Below are 17,879 nucleotides of genomic sequence, written 5' to 3'. Positions count from 1 at the left end.
GCACCCACTACCTCTCCTAACTGCTCACATTCACTGTCCACCATCCTTCACCACCCACCACTCTATCACGCCACCCACTGCCCCTACCCAACCACCAGCACCACCCCTGCTCCCACCCTGCCCTTCAGACAACACCCCCACACACCCCGTACATTGATTACAGACAGGAGACACATTTTCACTTAAGAACATCCAAAACAACAGCAAACTTTCAGAAAGACAACAGGTTTTACTGTAGTGGCTTTAAGAATTAGCCATAAAGGTACAGATTGGGGTAGCAGAGAAAGATCATGTCAATCACTGGCAAAGTGCTGGCAACTGCAGAACAATCGAGGCAGAGGGTACTGTTACTCTGATTGGGTGCTGGTGTTTATGGTTTGACTGAGGTTGTCACTTTCAGCCTGATTAGATGCTGTCTGTTATATTCTGACTGGTTGCTAGCGGTTGTTGTCTGACTGAATATTGCCTATCACACTGAGTGCTGCCTGTTACAGTCTGACCTGGTACTGACAGTAACTGTTTGAGTGCTGTCTTTTACCACCTGACTGGATGCTGCTGTTAAAGATCAACCCATTATACAGCAAGATGATAGCTGCTGGTTCCGACAACTGCCCAGTGAAATCAGAATGGGACCAGCAGGAGCTCTTGACTATTGTCACACTCCTCAGATCAAGACACCAATACACCAACCCATAGCTCCTACTAATAAAAGGGGATTCACTTTGTCCCTCACTAAGACACCATATATCTTACTGCAAAGTCTAACAGTAGAACAGCATGCAGCTCACCAGAAGACTCCCAACACATAATTTATCTTTTTCTAATAGAAGGGGCACTCTACCTGTTGAATATCTCACCAAAGATCTTGCTGCAAGTTGTCTCTAATGGTGGACACAGGAAATATCTTCTCAAACACCTCGTCTATTCCCCTAAGAAAGACTAAAGACTCCCGTGGATATAAACCTCTCTTCTGACACCAACCCCTCCATCCCAGGAATCAACCATCTCTGCATATTTATACAATGTATAAATATCCTTCCTTATATGGAGACCCAAAACTACATGCAGTACACAAGGTGCAGATTTTCCAGCATCCTATGAACTTGCATCAAATCTTCCCTATTTTTATACTGTATAGCCCTTGCAATAAAGGCTAATATTCTATTAGCCTCCCTAATTACATACTGTATCTATATGCCAATCCTTTGTGTTTCATAATGATGATTTGCACATCCCTTTGTACTGCAATATGTTGTAACCCCACTTTACCTAAAAATAATTTGCTTTCTCATTCTTTTTTTGAAGTACATATTCCCACTCACTTAACCCATCTACATCTTTTTGCAGGCACCTTGTGACCTCATAATTTGCTAACCACCTAACTTTGATTCATCAGCAAATGTGCATCCAAGACATTGATACAGATTGTAAATCGGTGAGGCCCCAGCACTGATCCCTGTGGCACCCTACTACTTACTGACTGCCAGTTTGAAAATGATCTAATTTTCCTAACTCTCTATATTTTTTATTTGTTAGCCAATCCCCTGTCCATGCCCCAACCCCTGCACCCTTAACCTGTGAAATAACCCTTTATGCCACACCCTATCATCCCAAGTCGAAATACATTGCATCTAATGTCCCCTTTATCTACTGTGTTACATCCTCAAAGAAGTCTAGCAAATCTGTTAAATCCACATTGATTATGCTTGTCCTATAATTTTTTAAATGTCCTATTATTTCTTTAATAATAGATTCCAGAAGTTTCCAAAGGACAGTTGTTAGGTTAACCACTCTATAATTTCCTGTTAATAGGAATTATAACAGGAAATTACCTGTCTCCTTTTGTTTTAAACAATGGAGTTACACTTCTGCTTTTCCAGTTCTCTGGGATCTCTCCAGAGTCCAAAGAACTAGATTACAGCATTGCATCCACTATCTCTACAGCTGTTCCCTTTAAGACCCTAGGATACAGGCCATAGTTCCAGGGGACTTGTCAGCTTTAGCCCATTAGTTTGCCTAATACATTTTCACCTTGTGATAGAAATTGATTTAAGTTCCTTCTTTCGTACAGTTCCTGGTTATTCCAAGACTTTAATAATGATTCAACTTAAATACTACCTAAAGAACTAAACAAAATAGCAAACAGCCAATAATTTGCTTGTAGTTGCCGGTCTGATGATTCTGCCGAGTTTCTCAACCACCACTGTCCAACAGGTTGACCCCACAATTTCTGGGGGCCAAGGGCTTTGGGAAAACCTGGAAAGTTGGAAACCCTGAGACACTGGTGGGAGGGTTCCAGGAGAGAGTGGTCCCTGTTCCATTCCTGCAGCACAGACGGAGAGCTAGGGACCCCAGGTGCAGGTCCTAGGGACCAGGAGGGGTGGTGGGTTATTAATCCTAGGCCCTCACCAGGTGCCTCAGAAGAGCCGTCGGAATTCATTGTGTACAGACTGGAGGGTTGGCCTTCCTGCCTGGCGGTTGTTCAGTCCCCAGAATGTTGTCGGTCCCAATATGTTGATGCCCCATCTGGTCAAAGGCAGAGTTTCAGCGTTAAGTCTTTCACGTCACACAGATGCTCCCCCCTCCCCTCCCTCCCCACTGTGAAATCTCGGCCTCCCCCTTTAAATGCCCCAAGGTTTACCCTCCCAGTGTGAGAGGCCGGGAGCCACCAAATCTGACTGGCTGATCCCAGACACCAAAAGCCGCCGTCAGCACAGGTTGGTGTGGTCAATGGTCTGGAGGGGATCAGCAGGCCCGTTGGGGTCGATGTTCAGGAAGATGGGCGCCATGGTGGGCCTGGGTGGCGGAAGGGGGCAAGGTGGTGAGCTGCCCTGGCTGGAGAAGAGGGGACTGGGCGGGCCCAGGGGTCCTGGGGTCTGCTGGGTGCTCGGGGAACGAGCTGCCTCCTGGGTGTCCGGCACGGTGTCGCTGTCGGTGTTCTCCTCCTGCAGGAGGCTCTTTCGAAGCTTGGCTCTGGCATTCTGAAACCAAACCTGCAGGGAAATGGGGCGTCAACATCGTATATGGACAATGACAATCCCCCCTCACCCATCCACATCCTTCCCATCCATACCTACTGCACCACCCAATCCCCTTTCACTTCACTCACTCTTACCTCCCTCCAACCCACCCACATAAACACCACCCACCTAAACACCACCGCACCCACCACTCGCAATCCCCTTATGTCACTGCCACCCATTCTACTTCATCCGAGCTCCCACCAATGCATCCCAAGCCTCACTCTCCACCTACCTCTCAAGCCCTGCACCCCACCGCCACTTCATCCCACCTGTCTCCTCATGCCTGTAACCACACCAGTTGCCAGCACTCAAGTCAGAGACTTTGTGCTCAGGCCCCACCCCGAGACACAGGCACAAGACCAATGCCCCACTGCGGTACTGAGGGAGTGCCACATTACTGGAGGAGATGTCTTTCAGATTAGCTGTTAAACTAAAGCCCCCAGATAAAATGACCACTATTTGGAGGAAGAGCAGGCAAGCTCTCGCCAGGGCCAATATTTATCGCTTAACCTACATTACAGAATAATATGACCTTTTTGCTCTGCACACACTGGCTGTCATCTTTCCTACAACAATGGCTGCAATCTGAAAAGAAATGTCATTGGGTGTAAAGCAGTCTGGGTCATCCTGGGGCTGTAGAGTCTTTCCTCACTAGCTGGGCTTTACATTGTTTGTTTGGGATCTTCCAATCACATCGAGCAAGTTTCACCTGGGATTTCAAGGGTGGGGGACGTGTGTGGGAAATGTTCTAAAATTCAGCAATGCAGATGAATGCCCTGGGTCTGAACAGCAGACAGAAGGGAGCTGGGCTGAATAGCAGATGGTTCAAGGACCAGTAGCGTAGTTTTAAAGTTTGGGCCACAAGATATACAAGGAGGCAATACGAGAAGATTCCTCTTCATGCAGAGACTGGCGACAGTCTGGAACTTGCCTGGAGGGTGGGTATGTGGAAACAATTTGTCAGGGCTTTCAAAAGGGAATTAGATCAGTAATGAGGGAATATAATCTGCAGAGCCACGGGGAGAGAGACGGGGAATGAGACTGATGAGATAATGTTACTGGGAGCTGGTTTACACTTAATGGACCTCAGGATGTCCCAAACTACCTTGCAGCCATTGACATACCTTTGCAAACTGCAGTCACTGTTGTAGAAAATCTGGCAGCCAGTGTGTGCACAGCTAGCCCCCAATAAGAGTGAGCTGACCCATCAGTGAAGAAACCCTCCATAAATTCCCTATGGATTCCTGTTAGGATAAGGCATGGGTGGGATTTAAGCGCAGTACTGCTGTGTTGTTAGTGGTTAGACATGTAGTCCCATCAGTGAGGACAGGTTAGGACCCACAGGGACCTTGGGGGGAGGGAGAGACAGCCTCCTGTGTGGTGGGGTTAATGGGATGGAGTCACCCACAGGCACCCTGGGTAAGCCAATGTCCGGCACTCACCTGCAGCACTCGCTTGGGAAGCCCTGTCTTCTTGGACAGCTGCTCCCAGTCTTTGCCATCTGGGTTGTGCTTGACAGCGAAGTAAGATTCCAGGGTGCGGAGCTGATGGTGCTTGAAGCAGGTGCGAATGCGCTTGGCCTTCTGCTGACCAGAGTAGCGAGGCTCCCCCAGGGGCTGCTCCCCCTCGGTGTAGGCTGAAATTGCAACAGAACCACATGTGACACATAGGCACCACTGGCGAGGAACAGGGGCAGCCCCTCGATCTGTGACACCATGGCTGACGGCTGATCCCTCTCCATCTACACCCCCACCCCCCACCCCCGTCTACCGATCCCACCTCCCCCCTTCCCCAGAGGCTGACTGGGTACACCATCAATCAGAAATCTAATGCCATTGAAGCCGCCGAGAGAACTTTTGGTAGGAGGCAGAGCAGTCCCACTTTGAGCTCTCACCGATGTTTTTCCAAAACCAGGAGTGATCAATGGTTTTACTGTTTTTCTCTGATCATAAACCCATCAGTGGTTTTACTCTGACTGTCCCAGATTCTCCCTCCAATGCTCTATCCACCAGTAATGAGAAAAACCCAGTCCAATCACCCTTTGATCTTCTCCATTCCAGGGAACACAAGACAGTTATTTAATAATCTCACAATGGGACCTTTGGAGAACAGGCAATGTGAATCCATCCTGAATGCATCTGAAAGTATCATTCTACACAGGTGGTTCAGAGTACATGAGGAGGAAGGGCAGTGGGGACGGGTCCCAGGGATTTGTGGGATGGGAGATGGCAGATTGCCCTGTGATGGGGTTAATGGGATGGAGGATGGAGTCATCCACAAAGGTGGGGCAAGTTGATGGGGGGGGGGGGGGCAGGATACAGGTTCACAACTGCACTTCGGAAGGCAAGATCGTTGCCTTGTGATGGGTTAAAGGGATACAGTTGCACAGCTGGACTGCCGAAGGTGGGACCGTTGCTCTGTGAAGGGGTTAATAGGATGGAGTCAACACAGGGTTTCCAGGAGGTGGGAGACAGGGTGCAGTGTCACAGATCTATCCCACCCCGGGCTGGTGTTTCCAAGGCCACATGAACACACCTGGATAAAAGTCATCGCCTTCACTCTGGAGCCTGCTGCCTCTCCGCTTCCGACCGCCGCCACTCTGCCTGGGCCATTCGGCGTCCCCACGGTCTGCCTCCATCCCCTCGTCACCCCGTAGGGCCAGGTCGGACAAGCTGTCCATCAGCCGCGCCTCGTCTTCCTCCCGGCCCGGAGGCTCAAAGTGTTCCTGGCAGTAGACCAAACCATGGCGAGTGCCGAAGAGGTCGCCGGTCACCAGCGCCCGTCCACACACAGCACAGGTGAAGCAGCTGAGGTGGTAGACCTCCTCCTTGGCACGCATCACCATCTCTGAGGCCAGGATCCCCAGCTGGCACCGGGAGCACTGCTTGACGCAGAACCTCCTGCACAAAGGAACACAAGTGTCTCACACAATGAAACACAGGACTGCTCCAACTGAGGCCTGACCACAAGACATGGCAAGGAATATCAGGCAGCCCAATCAAAGAGGGAAGGCTAGGGAGGGTCTTGGAGGGGGGAAGAGGCGTGAGGAGGGTGGGAGGAGGAGGTGAGGAGGAGGGAGGAGGAGGAATACATACTGTATATTTATTTAGGGACACTGGGAACCCCAGGAGACTGAAGGCATGGCTGTCTAGGCTCCAGGCATGGGGCAAGATATTCTGGAGGGCTGTAGGGGCTGCAGGAGGTAAGAGAGAGGGGCAGAGAAGGTGGACAATATTAAAAGATGTAAGGCAGTGCCTATCAGGGAGGACAGAGATGATGGATCAGGACTCAGAGCAAGAACACGGACAGTAGAGTGCCAGGCATCTGGAGTTTATGGAGAGCAGAACAAGAGAGCTATCCAGGTTTGAGGCTGGAACAACAACAATGTGGTTGAAGATTTTGGCAGTGGACAGGCAACAACAAGGTTGAGAGAGGGGACAAGACTGGAAATAGGCAACAGCAACAGTGCGGATATGAGATCTGAAGCTCGTTGGGGACAAATCAGACACCAACGTCACAAAGAGTCTGATTCATTCAGGTGGTCTTCAGAAGAGGGGCAAACGTGGGGGCTGGGGAACAGCAGAGGGGAGGGACTTGGTCAATGGAGCAGTGGATAGGTCAAATTCTACCTTGTTGGAGGGGAAGCACCAACTGTGCAGTCAGATGGTCAGTACTGAGGGAGCCCCACGCAGTTTAATGGGCAGTATTGAGGGAGCCCCACGCAGTTTAATAGGCAGTACTGAGGGAGCCCCACGCAGTTTAATGGGCAGTACTGAGGGAGCCCCACGCAGTTTAATGGGCAGTACTGAAGGAGCCCCACGCAGTTTAATGGGCAGTATTGAGGGAGCCCCATGCAATTTAATGGGCAGTATTAAGGGAGCTCCACGCAGTCAATAGGCAATACCGAGGGAGCTCTGCATAGTTGGGTAGGCAGTGCTAAGGGAGCTCAGGACAGTCGGACAGGCAGTGCTAAGGGAACTGCATAGTTGATAGGCGGTATTGAGGGAACTCCGCACAACTGGCTGGGCTGTACTGAGGAAGCGTCCCATGGCTCAACAGGCATTGGTGAATGAGCTCTGTTGAAAGGGCAATGCTAAGGGAGCTCTTGTAGTCCGATGGGCGGAACTGAGGGAGCTCTGTCCAATAGGAGGGCCAGTACCGTGGAGATAATGAGCTGTCAGCAATACTGGGTGAGTGCTGTGCTGTTAGAGAGGCTGTATTGAGGGGGTGCCATACCAGAGGGACAGAAACAGCACCACGGCATTGGGGGAATGATGATGCCAAGTGACCACTGCACTGCTGGAGGCACAATGCCAAGGGAGGAACACATTACTAGAGGGGCAGTGGTGTGGGAGCATCAGACCGTACTGAGGGAGTGCTGCACTGTCAGAGGGCTAAAGTAGCAACTGTATTTGCTACCATACCATGTTAGTATTGAGGTGGTAGGTGCCAGTATGAGGGGTCTGGGGCCAGTGTGAAGGATGTGTGGCCACTGTGAAGGGATCATAGTCAGTGTGAGGGGACCGAGGCCAGTGTGAGGGGTCCAGGGTGTGGGCTCTGGGACCAGTGTGAGGAGTCCTGGCCTGGTGTGAGGGGTCCTAGTTTGGTATGAGGGGCCTAGGGCCAGTGTGCATTGGGGGCTGGGGCACAGGTGTTGCACTTTACCTGTAATAATCGTCCTTGCAGTAGATGGCTCCATCCTTGGAGAAGCAGGTGAGCTCAGAGCCCAGGATGAGGTCACAAACACAGCACTTCAGGCAGCGACTGTGCCAGGGCTTGTCCACCGCAAATACCACGTAGCGGTCATAGATGGCCTCTCCACAGCCGGCACACACTGCGGCCTTCAAAGCGAGGTCCGGCGGCACTCCCTGATGGAAGGGACAGTAGGAGGTAAACCAGGGTGGGACACTTGTACAGGGACAATAGAAAAGGTGGCAGTGAACACTGGAGAGGGGCAGGAGTAACTGGAGAGCACGTTTAGGTGGCAAGCAAAAGGTGCGTGTCTTTCACCTTTCTACAGTGCTGTTGGATGACATTGGTCCCTGGTCAGGAGCTATGAGGACAAGGGCCACAGATTCATTGGCCTGATCCTGGTGTCAATGGGATTGGTCCTGAGGCTGGTGTTCCCTCAAGTGTAGTGGATTAGAATTGACAGGGAATCCTTGTCAATCTGAAAGTGAGATGGGTGGGGGGTGGCAGTAGGGGGAATCCAGAACAAGGGGGCTTGAGTTTAAAATTCAATAGCTGTCATTCGACAGCAGATTCAGGAGTCCCACCTTCACACAGGGGGAGGTGGAACCCAGAACTCTGCTGGGCCATGGGGTGGGATGGTGAGTGATGCACTTTGGAAATCTCACACAAATGTCAAATACTACAGGGCATAACCTTAAGGTGAGAGGGGAAACTTTAAAATACATTTACAAGGCAAGTTTTATTTTTACATAGAGAGTGCTCGGTGCCTATAACGCACTGCCAGGGGAAGCAGATATGAGCAACATTAGACAGGCATTCAGATAGGAACAGGGAATGGAGGGATATGGACATTCTCTCTTCTCTCCTCTCCCATCAGGCAGAAGATACAGGAGCCTGAGGGCACATACCACCAGGCTCAAGGACAGCTTCCATCCCACTGCGATAACACTATTGAACGGTTCCATTATATGTTGAGATGGACTCTTGACCTCGCAACCTACCTTGTTGTGACCTTGCACCTTATTATCTACCTGCAATGCACTTCCTTATAGCTGTGACACTTTACTCTGTACTCTGTTATTGTTTCTTTTTACCTGTACTACCTCAATGCACTCTGTACTAACTCAATGTATCTGCACTGTGTAATGAATTGACCAGTACGAATGGTGTGCAAGACACATTTTTCACTGTACCTCAGTACAAGTGACAATAATAAACCAATTCCAATATGGACCGTGTGCAGGCATATGGGATTAGTTTGGATTTGCATCATGGTCGGTGCAGACACCATGGGCTCAAGGGCCTGTTCCTGTACTGTTCTATGTTCTCTGAGACTGGCAGATAGTAAGGCTACTGAGGGTCAGAGAAGGTAGAGTTCACAAACAGATAAATCACAATCTCACCAGCTTCTTATAGCTGCTCTGCCATTTGGATGACCTCCTGTTCCCATTTTCCTCCCAGAGATTTGATGGGAGATGTGTGTAAAGTTAAAGGCAGAGGTGGCATTGGCAATCAACATTCACAGGATTAAAGTGACAAGCAGAGGAACCTAAAGAGACTCATCTAACACAGCAACACACTGACAGGCTGTTGGACACAGATTCACCAGGAGCTCTTGGATTAGATTGGTGCAGGGACTGGGGAAGAGTAGGGAAGTGGGACAAATTGGGAAGCTCTTTCAATGAGCTGGCACAGGCTCGATGGGCTGAGTGACCTCGTTCTGTGCTTCAAGCAATGCAGCAGCTCCTGTCTCCTCAGTCAGTCAGTTTTGCACCCTTGTGACTGAAGATGATTGGATGTCACTTACCTGTTGCATGTCCAAATGCAGGCTGGGTTGATGTGGAGTAATCCCTTCCTCCAGCATAGTCTCCCGGATTTCTTCCTCAGGGAATCCATGGATCAACATGGAGGAGTATTGGAAGCTGCAGCCTCCGTCCATTGCCAAGGTGCTGTGGCAGTGGTGATGTTAGCAGACCTCATGTGCCCACAGCCTGGGCAAAGATTGTACCTTCCTTCCAAGAAACAAGCAGGAAGCTGAGGTTTGGAAGCAAACACAGACTTTACTTATTATAATGCAGGAGGATATTCAGTCTTTGGGGTCCATGCTAGTTCCCTGCAGATCAATCCTGTCTCACTCCCCCTCTCCTTATTCCCCTGTATCCCTGCAACCTATTGTCTTTCACATGCCCATCAACTCTCTTTTGATACTTTTGTCATCCAGCTACACTGAGTGGTAATATATAGTGGCAAATTAACCCACCTACAATCCTTTGAGATGGAGGAGGTTACTGGAGCACACAGGGGAAACCCATGGGGTCACAAGAACTACAAACTTTACCTTTGGGAGGTCAAATACAAGGGGAAAGTATGCAGTTAATGGCAGGACCCTTAATAGCATTGATGTGCAGAGAGATCTTGGAGTCCAAGTCCATAGCTCTCTGAAAGTGGCCATGCAGGTAGATAGGGTGGTAAGGAAGGCATATGGGATGCTTGCCTTCATTAGATGGAGCAGTGAGTAGAAAGGTAAGGAATTCATGTTGCAGCTGTATAAAACTTAGGTTGCACTTGGGAGTATTGTGTGCAATTTTGGTCACCCCATTACAGGAAGGATGGGAAGGCTTTGGAGAGGGTCCAGAAGAGGTTTATCAGGATGATGCCTGGATTAGAGGTTATGAGCTACCCTCTAATCCAGGTTGGACAAACTTGGGTTGCTTTCTCTGGAGCATTGAAGCCTGAGGGGAAACCTGATAGGAATTTATAAAATTATAAGAGGCATAGATAGGGTAGACAGCCAGAATCTTTTTCCCAGAGAGGAAATGTCAAACACCAGAGGACATGCATTTAAGGTGACAGAGGGAAAGTTTAAAGGAGATATATTCTAGTATTTTTTTTTACACAGAGAGTGGTGGGTGCCTGGAACAGGCTGCCAGGGGTGGTGGTGGAAGCAGATATGATAGTGGTGTTTAAGAGGCTATTAGATAAACACATGAATACACAGGAAGTGGAGGGATATGGATCATGTACAGGCAGAAGGGATTTAGTTTAATTTGGCACTGTGTTTAGCGTAGACATTGTGGACCGAAGGGCCTGTTCCTGTGCTGTACTGTTCTATGTCCTGTGATATCGATGGAATCCAGATCCCTGGGGGTGTGAGGTGGCAACACTAACTGGTGTGTCCCTTTCCACTCTGCTCAAACTCCTTTATAATTGGGATCCTCACAGTGAAACTGCCAGTGCTGTGGGAGAATGAGGTCACAGCCCACGAGATCAGAGAAAGATATGCATTGTTATATCGCTGCTCACCTCCACAGAACATCCCACAGGACTTCAGAACCACAGAGGAACCTATAAAATATGTTCACTATTCTATTAGAGGCAGGCAGAGTGTGCACAGCAAGCTCCCACAAACAGCAACATCAGAATGATGGTTTGGTGGTTGACTGACGGTTGTTGACTCCAGAACTCTCTCCTCCAGAAGTGGCTGAGGGGTCAGATGGGAGCATGGATAAACATCCCATTTGAAAGATAGCTCCCTCAGAGCTGCCTCACCAAAAGTGCTGTGCTCCCTCAGCACTACGCCTCCAACAGAGAGGCGTTCCCTCAGTACTGCCTCTTTGACAGAATGACAATTCCTCACACTGCCCCCCCCCCGCAGTGGAGATCCCTCAGCATCGCCCCTCCGCGATGGAGCTCATTCAGTTTTGCCCCTCATGAGCCTTTGGAATGTTTCAAGATTTCCAACATTGCCAGACAGCTTCCAGTCCCTTGGAAAGTGCCAGCCCTCCCCTGCTTCCTTCTTTGTTCTGCATCACCCCGCCCTCCCCCACCACCTCCATGTCAGAAGCTGGGTGCTGTAGCCGGGGTGCATGGGTTCCCTCACACCAAACCCTGGGGCACACTGAGACACTGTATTTAGCAGGGTGGCCCAGGGGACAATGAAGGGACAGGTACCTGCCTTAACATTACCATTTCTCACTCCCAGAGGGATTGCACAGCGTGTCACTGGGGTCTGCAGAAATGGGTCCAGGAAACGTAGGCCAAGATGGGAAGAACAGCAAGACCCCACAAGGGTGGAGAGCGGTGGGTGACCCTACCCAATCCCTGAGTTTCTGACATGCTGCATAGCAAGATCCCAGAATGTGTCAGAATGGTAACCAATACACTTCACAGCAGCGTTCCGCTGCATTGTGGGGACCCAGAGGAAAAGGTGGCAGGGAGGACACACAGTAGCATCCAGGTCCAGTCCTTGAGATGTAATCACTACTGGAATGTCGGAATTGTAACGGCCAATTAATACACAACAAGATCCCACAAGTTGCCACATGATCATGAGCAGAAAATCTATTTAAGTGGGAATAGGATAAATACTGGTCTCAGGACACTGGGGAGAACTCGCTGCTCTTGTATCCTGGCGTGGTGAATGTTTACATCCACCTGAGACAAGGCCTCAGTTTAACCAATGCCTAAAGACAGCAGCTTACCCTCAATACCACACTCTGTGCAGACCTCATTCTGGAATCACATGCTCAAGTCTCTGGAGAGGGGTTTGGAAACACAATCCTATTCGAGAGATTTGGAGAGACAGGGATGGTGCTCAGTGAACCACAGCCAACAGAATAAATTCATTTTCTGACATGCCACTGATATAGCAGTGAACTAACAAATAGAATACAGGAGTCACATCAGTAAGTTAAGATAGTATATGTCAGAAGTATGTACATGATAGAGGGAGAGGTGGGGGTGGAAAAGGGGGGAGAGAAAGAGAGGGGGGAGAGAGAGGGAGGGGGAGGGGGAGAAGGGAAGGTGGGGGGAGAGCTGGGGGGAGAGAAAGAGAGAGAGAGGGAAAGAGTGAGAGAGAAAGAGAAAAGGAGAGAAAGTATTACTGCTGTTCCTCTGGACGGGCTCACTGCAAGTCAACAACAAGCACTGAGGGAGTGTCTCACAAGTGCTTCTCAGGGAGCATTTCACAAGTTCTATTTAGGGAGTGTTGTAAAGGTTCTGGCCTCCTGCAGGAGGAAAGTCTATCTGAGTATTGTGAACTCTTTATCCTGCAGATCCAGGCCCAACAGATTTCCTTCATCTTACCCAGATTTCACAAACAAACTGCAAAACAGAGCAGCACTGAGCATCTGAGAACCTGCTCCTCCACATCCTCACCCCTCTTCCTATCATTGATACCAGAGCCCCATGCTCCACGGATCCTCCCCCGAGACAACTGGTACAGACCTAATGCCTGAGCATTGGTTCAGTTCTGCTTGTTGTATTCGGAAGGTTTGGAGGCTGTGAGATATCACAGTCAGCTGGGAGCATTACAGAGTTGCACTGACACACTAGTACCCGGCCCAGAGCAGACTTGCAGGAAACAGTGCTCCCACACCGATCAGCCATTTGGTTCTTTTACCAATAGCACAATGCTAATCACTACCTCAGTACAGCAACACTATGACCACTTTAATCACTTTGCACTAAATGGACATTGTTTTTTTGTTCTAATTGTGCATAATTTATGTTTTCTTGTGAATGCTGCTTATATGATGCTATGTGCCTGTGATGCTGCTGCGAATAAGCTTTGCATTGCACCTGGGCATATATATACTTGTGCACATGACAATGAACTCGACTTTGACCCCAGTACCCACATTGTGTGATTGACCAGCCAGGATATGCAGAAGCTCTGTGACCCACTCTATTGCTAGAAAGCCAGGTAGTGTGGGTTTGAGCCTGCACTCCCCATCCAGCCCACAACAGAGCCACAGGACTGAAGGAGCACTGTCCAGGGGGCAGCAATGACAGATCACCACACTGTTGGAAGGTGGTGCTGAGGGATCACTGCATGGCCAGGGAGGCAGTGTGAAAGGAGTGCCGCACTGTGAGAAGGGAAACACTGAGGGATCGCCAACTTTCAGATGGTCAGCACTGTGGGACGGCCACACTGTCCGAGGGTAGGTGCCACAGGGTGGCCGCACTCTCTGAGGGTCAGCGCTGCGGGATGGCCGCACTCTGAAGGTCAGTGCCGCAGGGTGTCCACACTGTCCGAAGGTCAGTGCCACGGGACGGCCGCACTCTGAAGGTCAGTGCCTCAGGATGGCCACACTGAGGGTCAGCACCGCAGGACAGGGTGGAGACTTTGGGGAGCCCGGAGTTTCCACATGATTTTGAGATCCCCATTGATATGAATGAAGACGGTCTAAATCTCACATGTTACAAGCAGCACTGAGGTGTGAGAACCATCTCCTCCCAGGTCTAGACACTGCCACTGGTTAACGCTCCTTTTCAATTGGTTAAGCTGATCGACCTGATTGGTGGAGCAAGCTATGACATCAGGCAGCTGAGGTTGTATAGGGGTGGATGGGCGAGGTGAAGAAACCTCACAGAAAGCCCTTCCTGGTTTGGGGATGCTGAGGGTACGCCAACAGAGCTGGTTAAACCATCAACCCACCACCACCAAAGTAACTGCCCAGGCATGAAACAGACAACATCCCTTTAATTAATACTGCTAATTCCAAGAACTGAAACAGAGGGATTTTATACAGGAGGAGGATGATGGCAACACCCAGGAACAGAGGCAATAATATGGTAAATCTTATAAGCAAGTGGGGTGGTCTGATTGAACTTGAAATGCTTAACAGATTTCACAGCACCCCAAGCAGAGGAGAGGATTTGTAAACTACAGAGAGATGCTGAGATAATAAAACCAGAGCCAACTGTAGACAAAAGCCATCTGTCTGAGCAATTAATTCAACAGGTCTCCCGCAATCTTGCTTTGATAACCACTAATTAAACATGGCTTCATCTGGCGTGTGCTCCCACCCACTAAGAAATAATATCAAGAAAGGACAGGCGAAACATTAAAGCAAGAAATCACCGTCACATACCTGCCACTGTTCGGGGGCTGTCCCAGTACCTCGGTGACTCAGTGGGAGCGATTTGTTGAGGCACAGAGATCTTTGGATCTTGACGCAACCTCCCGACTGGCACGGGTTGCCCAGGAAGCCCAGTCGCCTCCGCACACCTGCTTACATTTACAAGGCCCAGGGAGCCTATTGGTTGCTGGAAGGTCCCTGGAGATGCCCAGTGGCGGATGACACATTAACAGGTAATTGCGCCTCTTGGGAGATGTTGGGTTGTTGGTGGGATTGGTTCACTGGGGGAGGGTGACAGAGACCTGTGAACCATGAATAATTTGACCTGCCATGCTCTGCACTTTAACCATTTTGGGGCTGGAACATGACGATCACTCAGAGATCCCCTGATATCATGGCATTGGCCACCTTGGACTTGAAGCCTTGCCTTTATCCACAGGGTGTTAGCAAATGCTCACTCCTTCTCACCACAATGTCAATAAGATTGTATTTTACCAGAGGGATACTTGGGCAGAGGGTTTTCAATAATGTGTGGAGGAAATCTCCCAGAGTTGCTTCGTCCCTGTGTCCACTGTTATCACCAGACCTTGTTGTTATGGCAGGGACCACCAGGGACACTTTCAACATCCAGTGAACATCCAGTGAAAGTTAGCGTCAGCCCCAAAGCACTGAGATCCTGAATAAAGAGGTGAGTCAGTAAAAGGAGAATGAGATGGAGGGGATAGAGCCAAGGTGGGGGGAGGGGGGAGGGCAGAGAGGACCAGAGGAGAGAAAGGATTGGAGGAAAAGAGGGAGCAGAGAGTAAGAGAGGAAGTAGGGAGGGGCAGAGAATTGGAGGGAGGTAGATAGAGGATGAGAGACACTGGGGAGGTGGATGAGGAAGGTCCAGGAATGAGGAGGGGAAAGGGAAAAAGATGGGGGAATGAAAGAGGGATGAGGGAGGGAAATGGGAGAGGGCTAGTAGGCAGTCCAGGTGAGGCTAGGGGAAGGAGGAAGGAAAGTGGGGGAGGGAGTAAAAGAGGGAGAAATGGAGACTGGGGGAGGGAAAGAACAAAGGGAGGGTGAGCGGGTGGGAGAGGTGGAGGCCAACCAGAACGGGAAGAAATGAGGGAGAGGGTCAGGTGAAACAGGGCAATGAGGGACAAATGGAAAGTGAGTAGAAAGAAACAAAACAGAAAAGCAAGAGGTAGATGGATGGAAGGGAAAGAGATAAACAGGTGAAAATGGGCAGAGAAAGAGAGGTGCAGGCAGAAAGCTAGTTGGGGGGGAGGAGTAGGTTGTATTGGGAAGAAAGAGAGTGAGATACAGGTTGACAGGATGAGGGTAGACAGTTTTGGAATGGAGATATAGAGATGGAGATCGTGGTGGAGGGAGATTAGTCTTGGGGAGAAGAGATAGGTGGGGATTGGAGTGGTGCTGGTGGGAAGGGGAAGAAGGGGATGTGGAAGGGATAGAGATGGGAAGAAGATAGGGAGGAGAGAAACATTCTGTCAGTATTCCTGAATTGGTTAAGGGAAGAAAAATATTACTATCCAGGGATTCTGAAGTGAAAGCATTTCTATCAGTGATGAGGGGAATGTCTACTGAAGGGGCACACAGCTGGAGCCAAGCCACTCATAGGGGCGAGGTCTGGGAGTACAGAGTGTAGTGGATATCTGATACTCTCTTCCTCAAACAGGTGGGCCAGAGCATTGATGCTTTCTATTTTAATGTGATATTGGTAAAATCTTTAAAGGTTGTAAAACCAAGGTGTTTCAATGAGATTGAGGTTCAATTCAGCATTAAGCTTACTGGTAGAACAAGTCGGAGGGGCTGAATGATCTCCTTCTGGTTTGGCTACTCTGGAATGCCAGAATAACATGCCAAATAAGAGCAGGAGTTGGCCATTCAAAATATTGAATTGATGCATCCTCACGTTGGTGAGGATGCATCTGGAATATTGTGTTCAGGTTTGGTCACCCTGCTATAGGAAAGATGCCATTAAGGTGGAAAGAGTGCAGAGAAGATTTACGAGGGTGTCATTGGGACTCGGGGCACTGAGTTACGGAGAGAGAGGTTGAGCAGTCTGGTACTTTATTCATTACGTAAGAGGAGTGATATTATAGAGGCATATAAAATCATGAGGTGCATAGATAGGGTGATTGTGCACTATCTGTTTCCTAGGGTTGGGGAATCAAGAACTAGAGAACATAGGCTTAATGTGAGAGGGGAAAATTTTAACAGGAATCTGAGGCACAACTTTTTCACCCAGAGGGCTTTCAGTATATGGAACAAGCTACCAGAGGAAGTGGCTGAGGCAGGTACATTAACAACATTTAAAAGGTACTTGGACAGGTACACGGATAGGAAAGGTTTAGAGGGATTTTGGCCAAATGCAGGCAAATGGGACTAGCTTAAATGGGAACCTTGGTCGGTCTGGACTAGTTGGGCCAAAGGCCTGTTTCTGTGCTTTATGACTCTATAACCTTGAGCTTGTTCCTTCATTCAATGTTTATGGCTGATCCTCTCCAACTTTTTGCAAATCCTCATATCCCCCAGTTTCCTGAAATCTATCAGCTGCCACACTAATTACACCTGAAGCAAAGAATTCCAAAGATTCACCATGCTCTGAGTGAAGAAATTCATTTCAATGGCCAAGAACATCATCTTCCCCACTGCTCTCAGACTCCTGAACCAACCACCTCTTCCACATCCCCTTCCCGATGGTGCTGACACGTTCTCGTCTCTTAACTCTACCTCTCTCAGTTATTCCGTTATCATCATTTCAGCATTTCTTTTTGCACTACTTCAGTACTTCACTACCCTCTCTGCACTATCCTGTTGTTTTGTACTCACTGTATTTTTTGTTGTATTTATCATTTACCACAAGCTTCACGCGAGAAAGGAATTTCTTTGCACACTGGTGTATATGACAATAAACTAAACTAACTACCTTACTCCTAATCATAAGACTGTGACCCCGGTTCTAGATTCTGCAGCTGAAGAAATAGCCTCTGAGTGGCTGCTGTATCCTGTACATCGCACTGAGTGCAGCAGTTCTCTGAGCATTTTGCAAAAAGCTCCAGAAGGTGGTCCTCACTTTCTTTGGGTGGGTGTAAGCAAATTCGATAACTACATCTGCACGAGGTGCATCCAGTTGCAGCTCATTACAGACCGTGTTAGGGAACTGGAGCTGCAGCTGGATGACCTTCGGCTCCTATGGGATACCGACGAGTACGTAGACAAGAGCTACAGGGAGACAGTCACTCTGAAGCTGCCGGAGGCAGGTAGCTGGATGACTGTCAGGAAAAGGGCAGAGAAT

At 49.3% G+C, this 17,879-nt stretch overlaps 1 protein-coding gene across 1 annotated transcript; it reads right to left on the bottom strand.

The window, feature by feature from the left end:
- Positions 1-212: 212 nt before the first annotated feature.
- LOC127585930 (LIM/homeobox protein Lhx9-like) lies at positions 213-14,753 on the bottom strand. Its single transcript, XM_052043683.1, has 7 exons — positions 14,591-14,753; positions 12,197-12,275; positions 9,523-9,749; positions 7,689-7,891; positions 5,559-5,923; positions 4,466-4,659; positions 213-2,993 (listed from the first exon to the last, which is right to left on the bottom strand). The coding sequence occupies exons 3-7, from the start codon at positions 9,652-9,654 to the stop codon at positions 2,709-2,711; spliced, it is 1,179 nt and encodes a 392-aa protein (XP_051899643.1). The 5' UTR covers positions 9,655-9,749; positions 12,197-12,275; positions 14,591-14,753; the 3' UTR covers positions 213-2,708.
- Between the last annotated feature and the right edge of the window lie 3,126 nt (positions 14,754-17,879).

This window comes from Pristis pectinata, chromosome 34 (genome assembly GCF_009764475.1).
Source record: "Pristis pectinata isolate sPriPec2 chromosome 34, sPriPec2.1.pri, whole genome shotgun sequence".
NCBI classification, from domain to species: Eukaryota; Metazoa; Chordata; class Chondrichthyes; order Rhinopristiformes; family Pristidae; genus Pristis; species Pristis pectinata.
The sequence above is the reverse complement of the archived record's forward strand: the minus strand, read 5'-3'. Positions and strand labels throughout refer to the sequence as shown.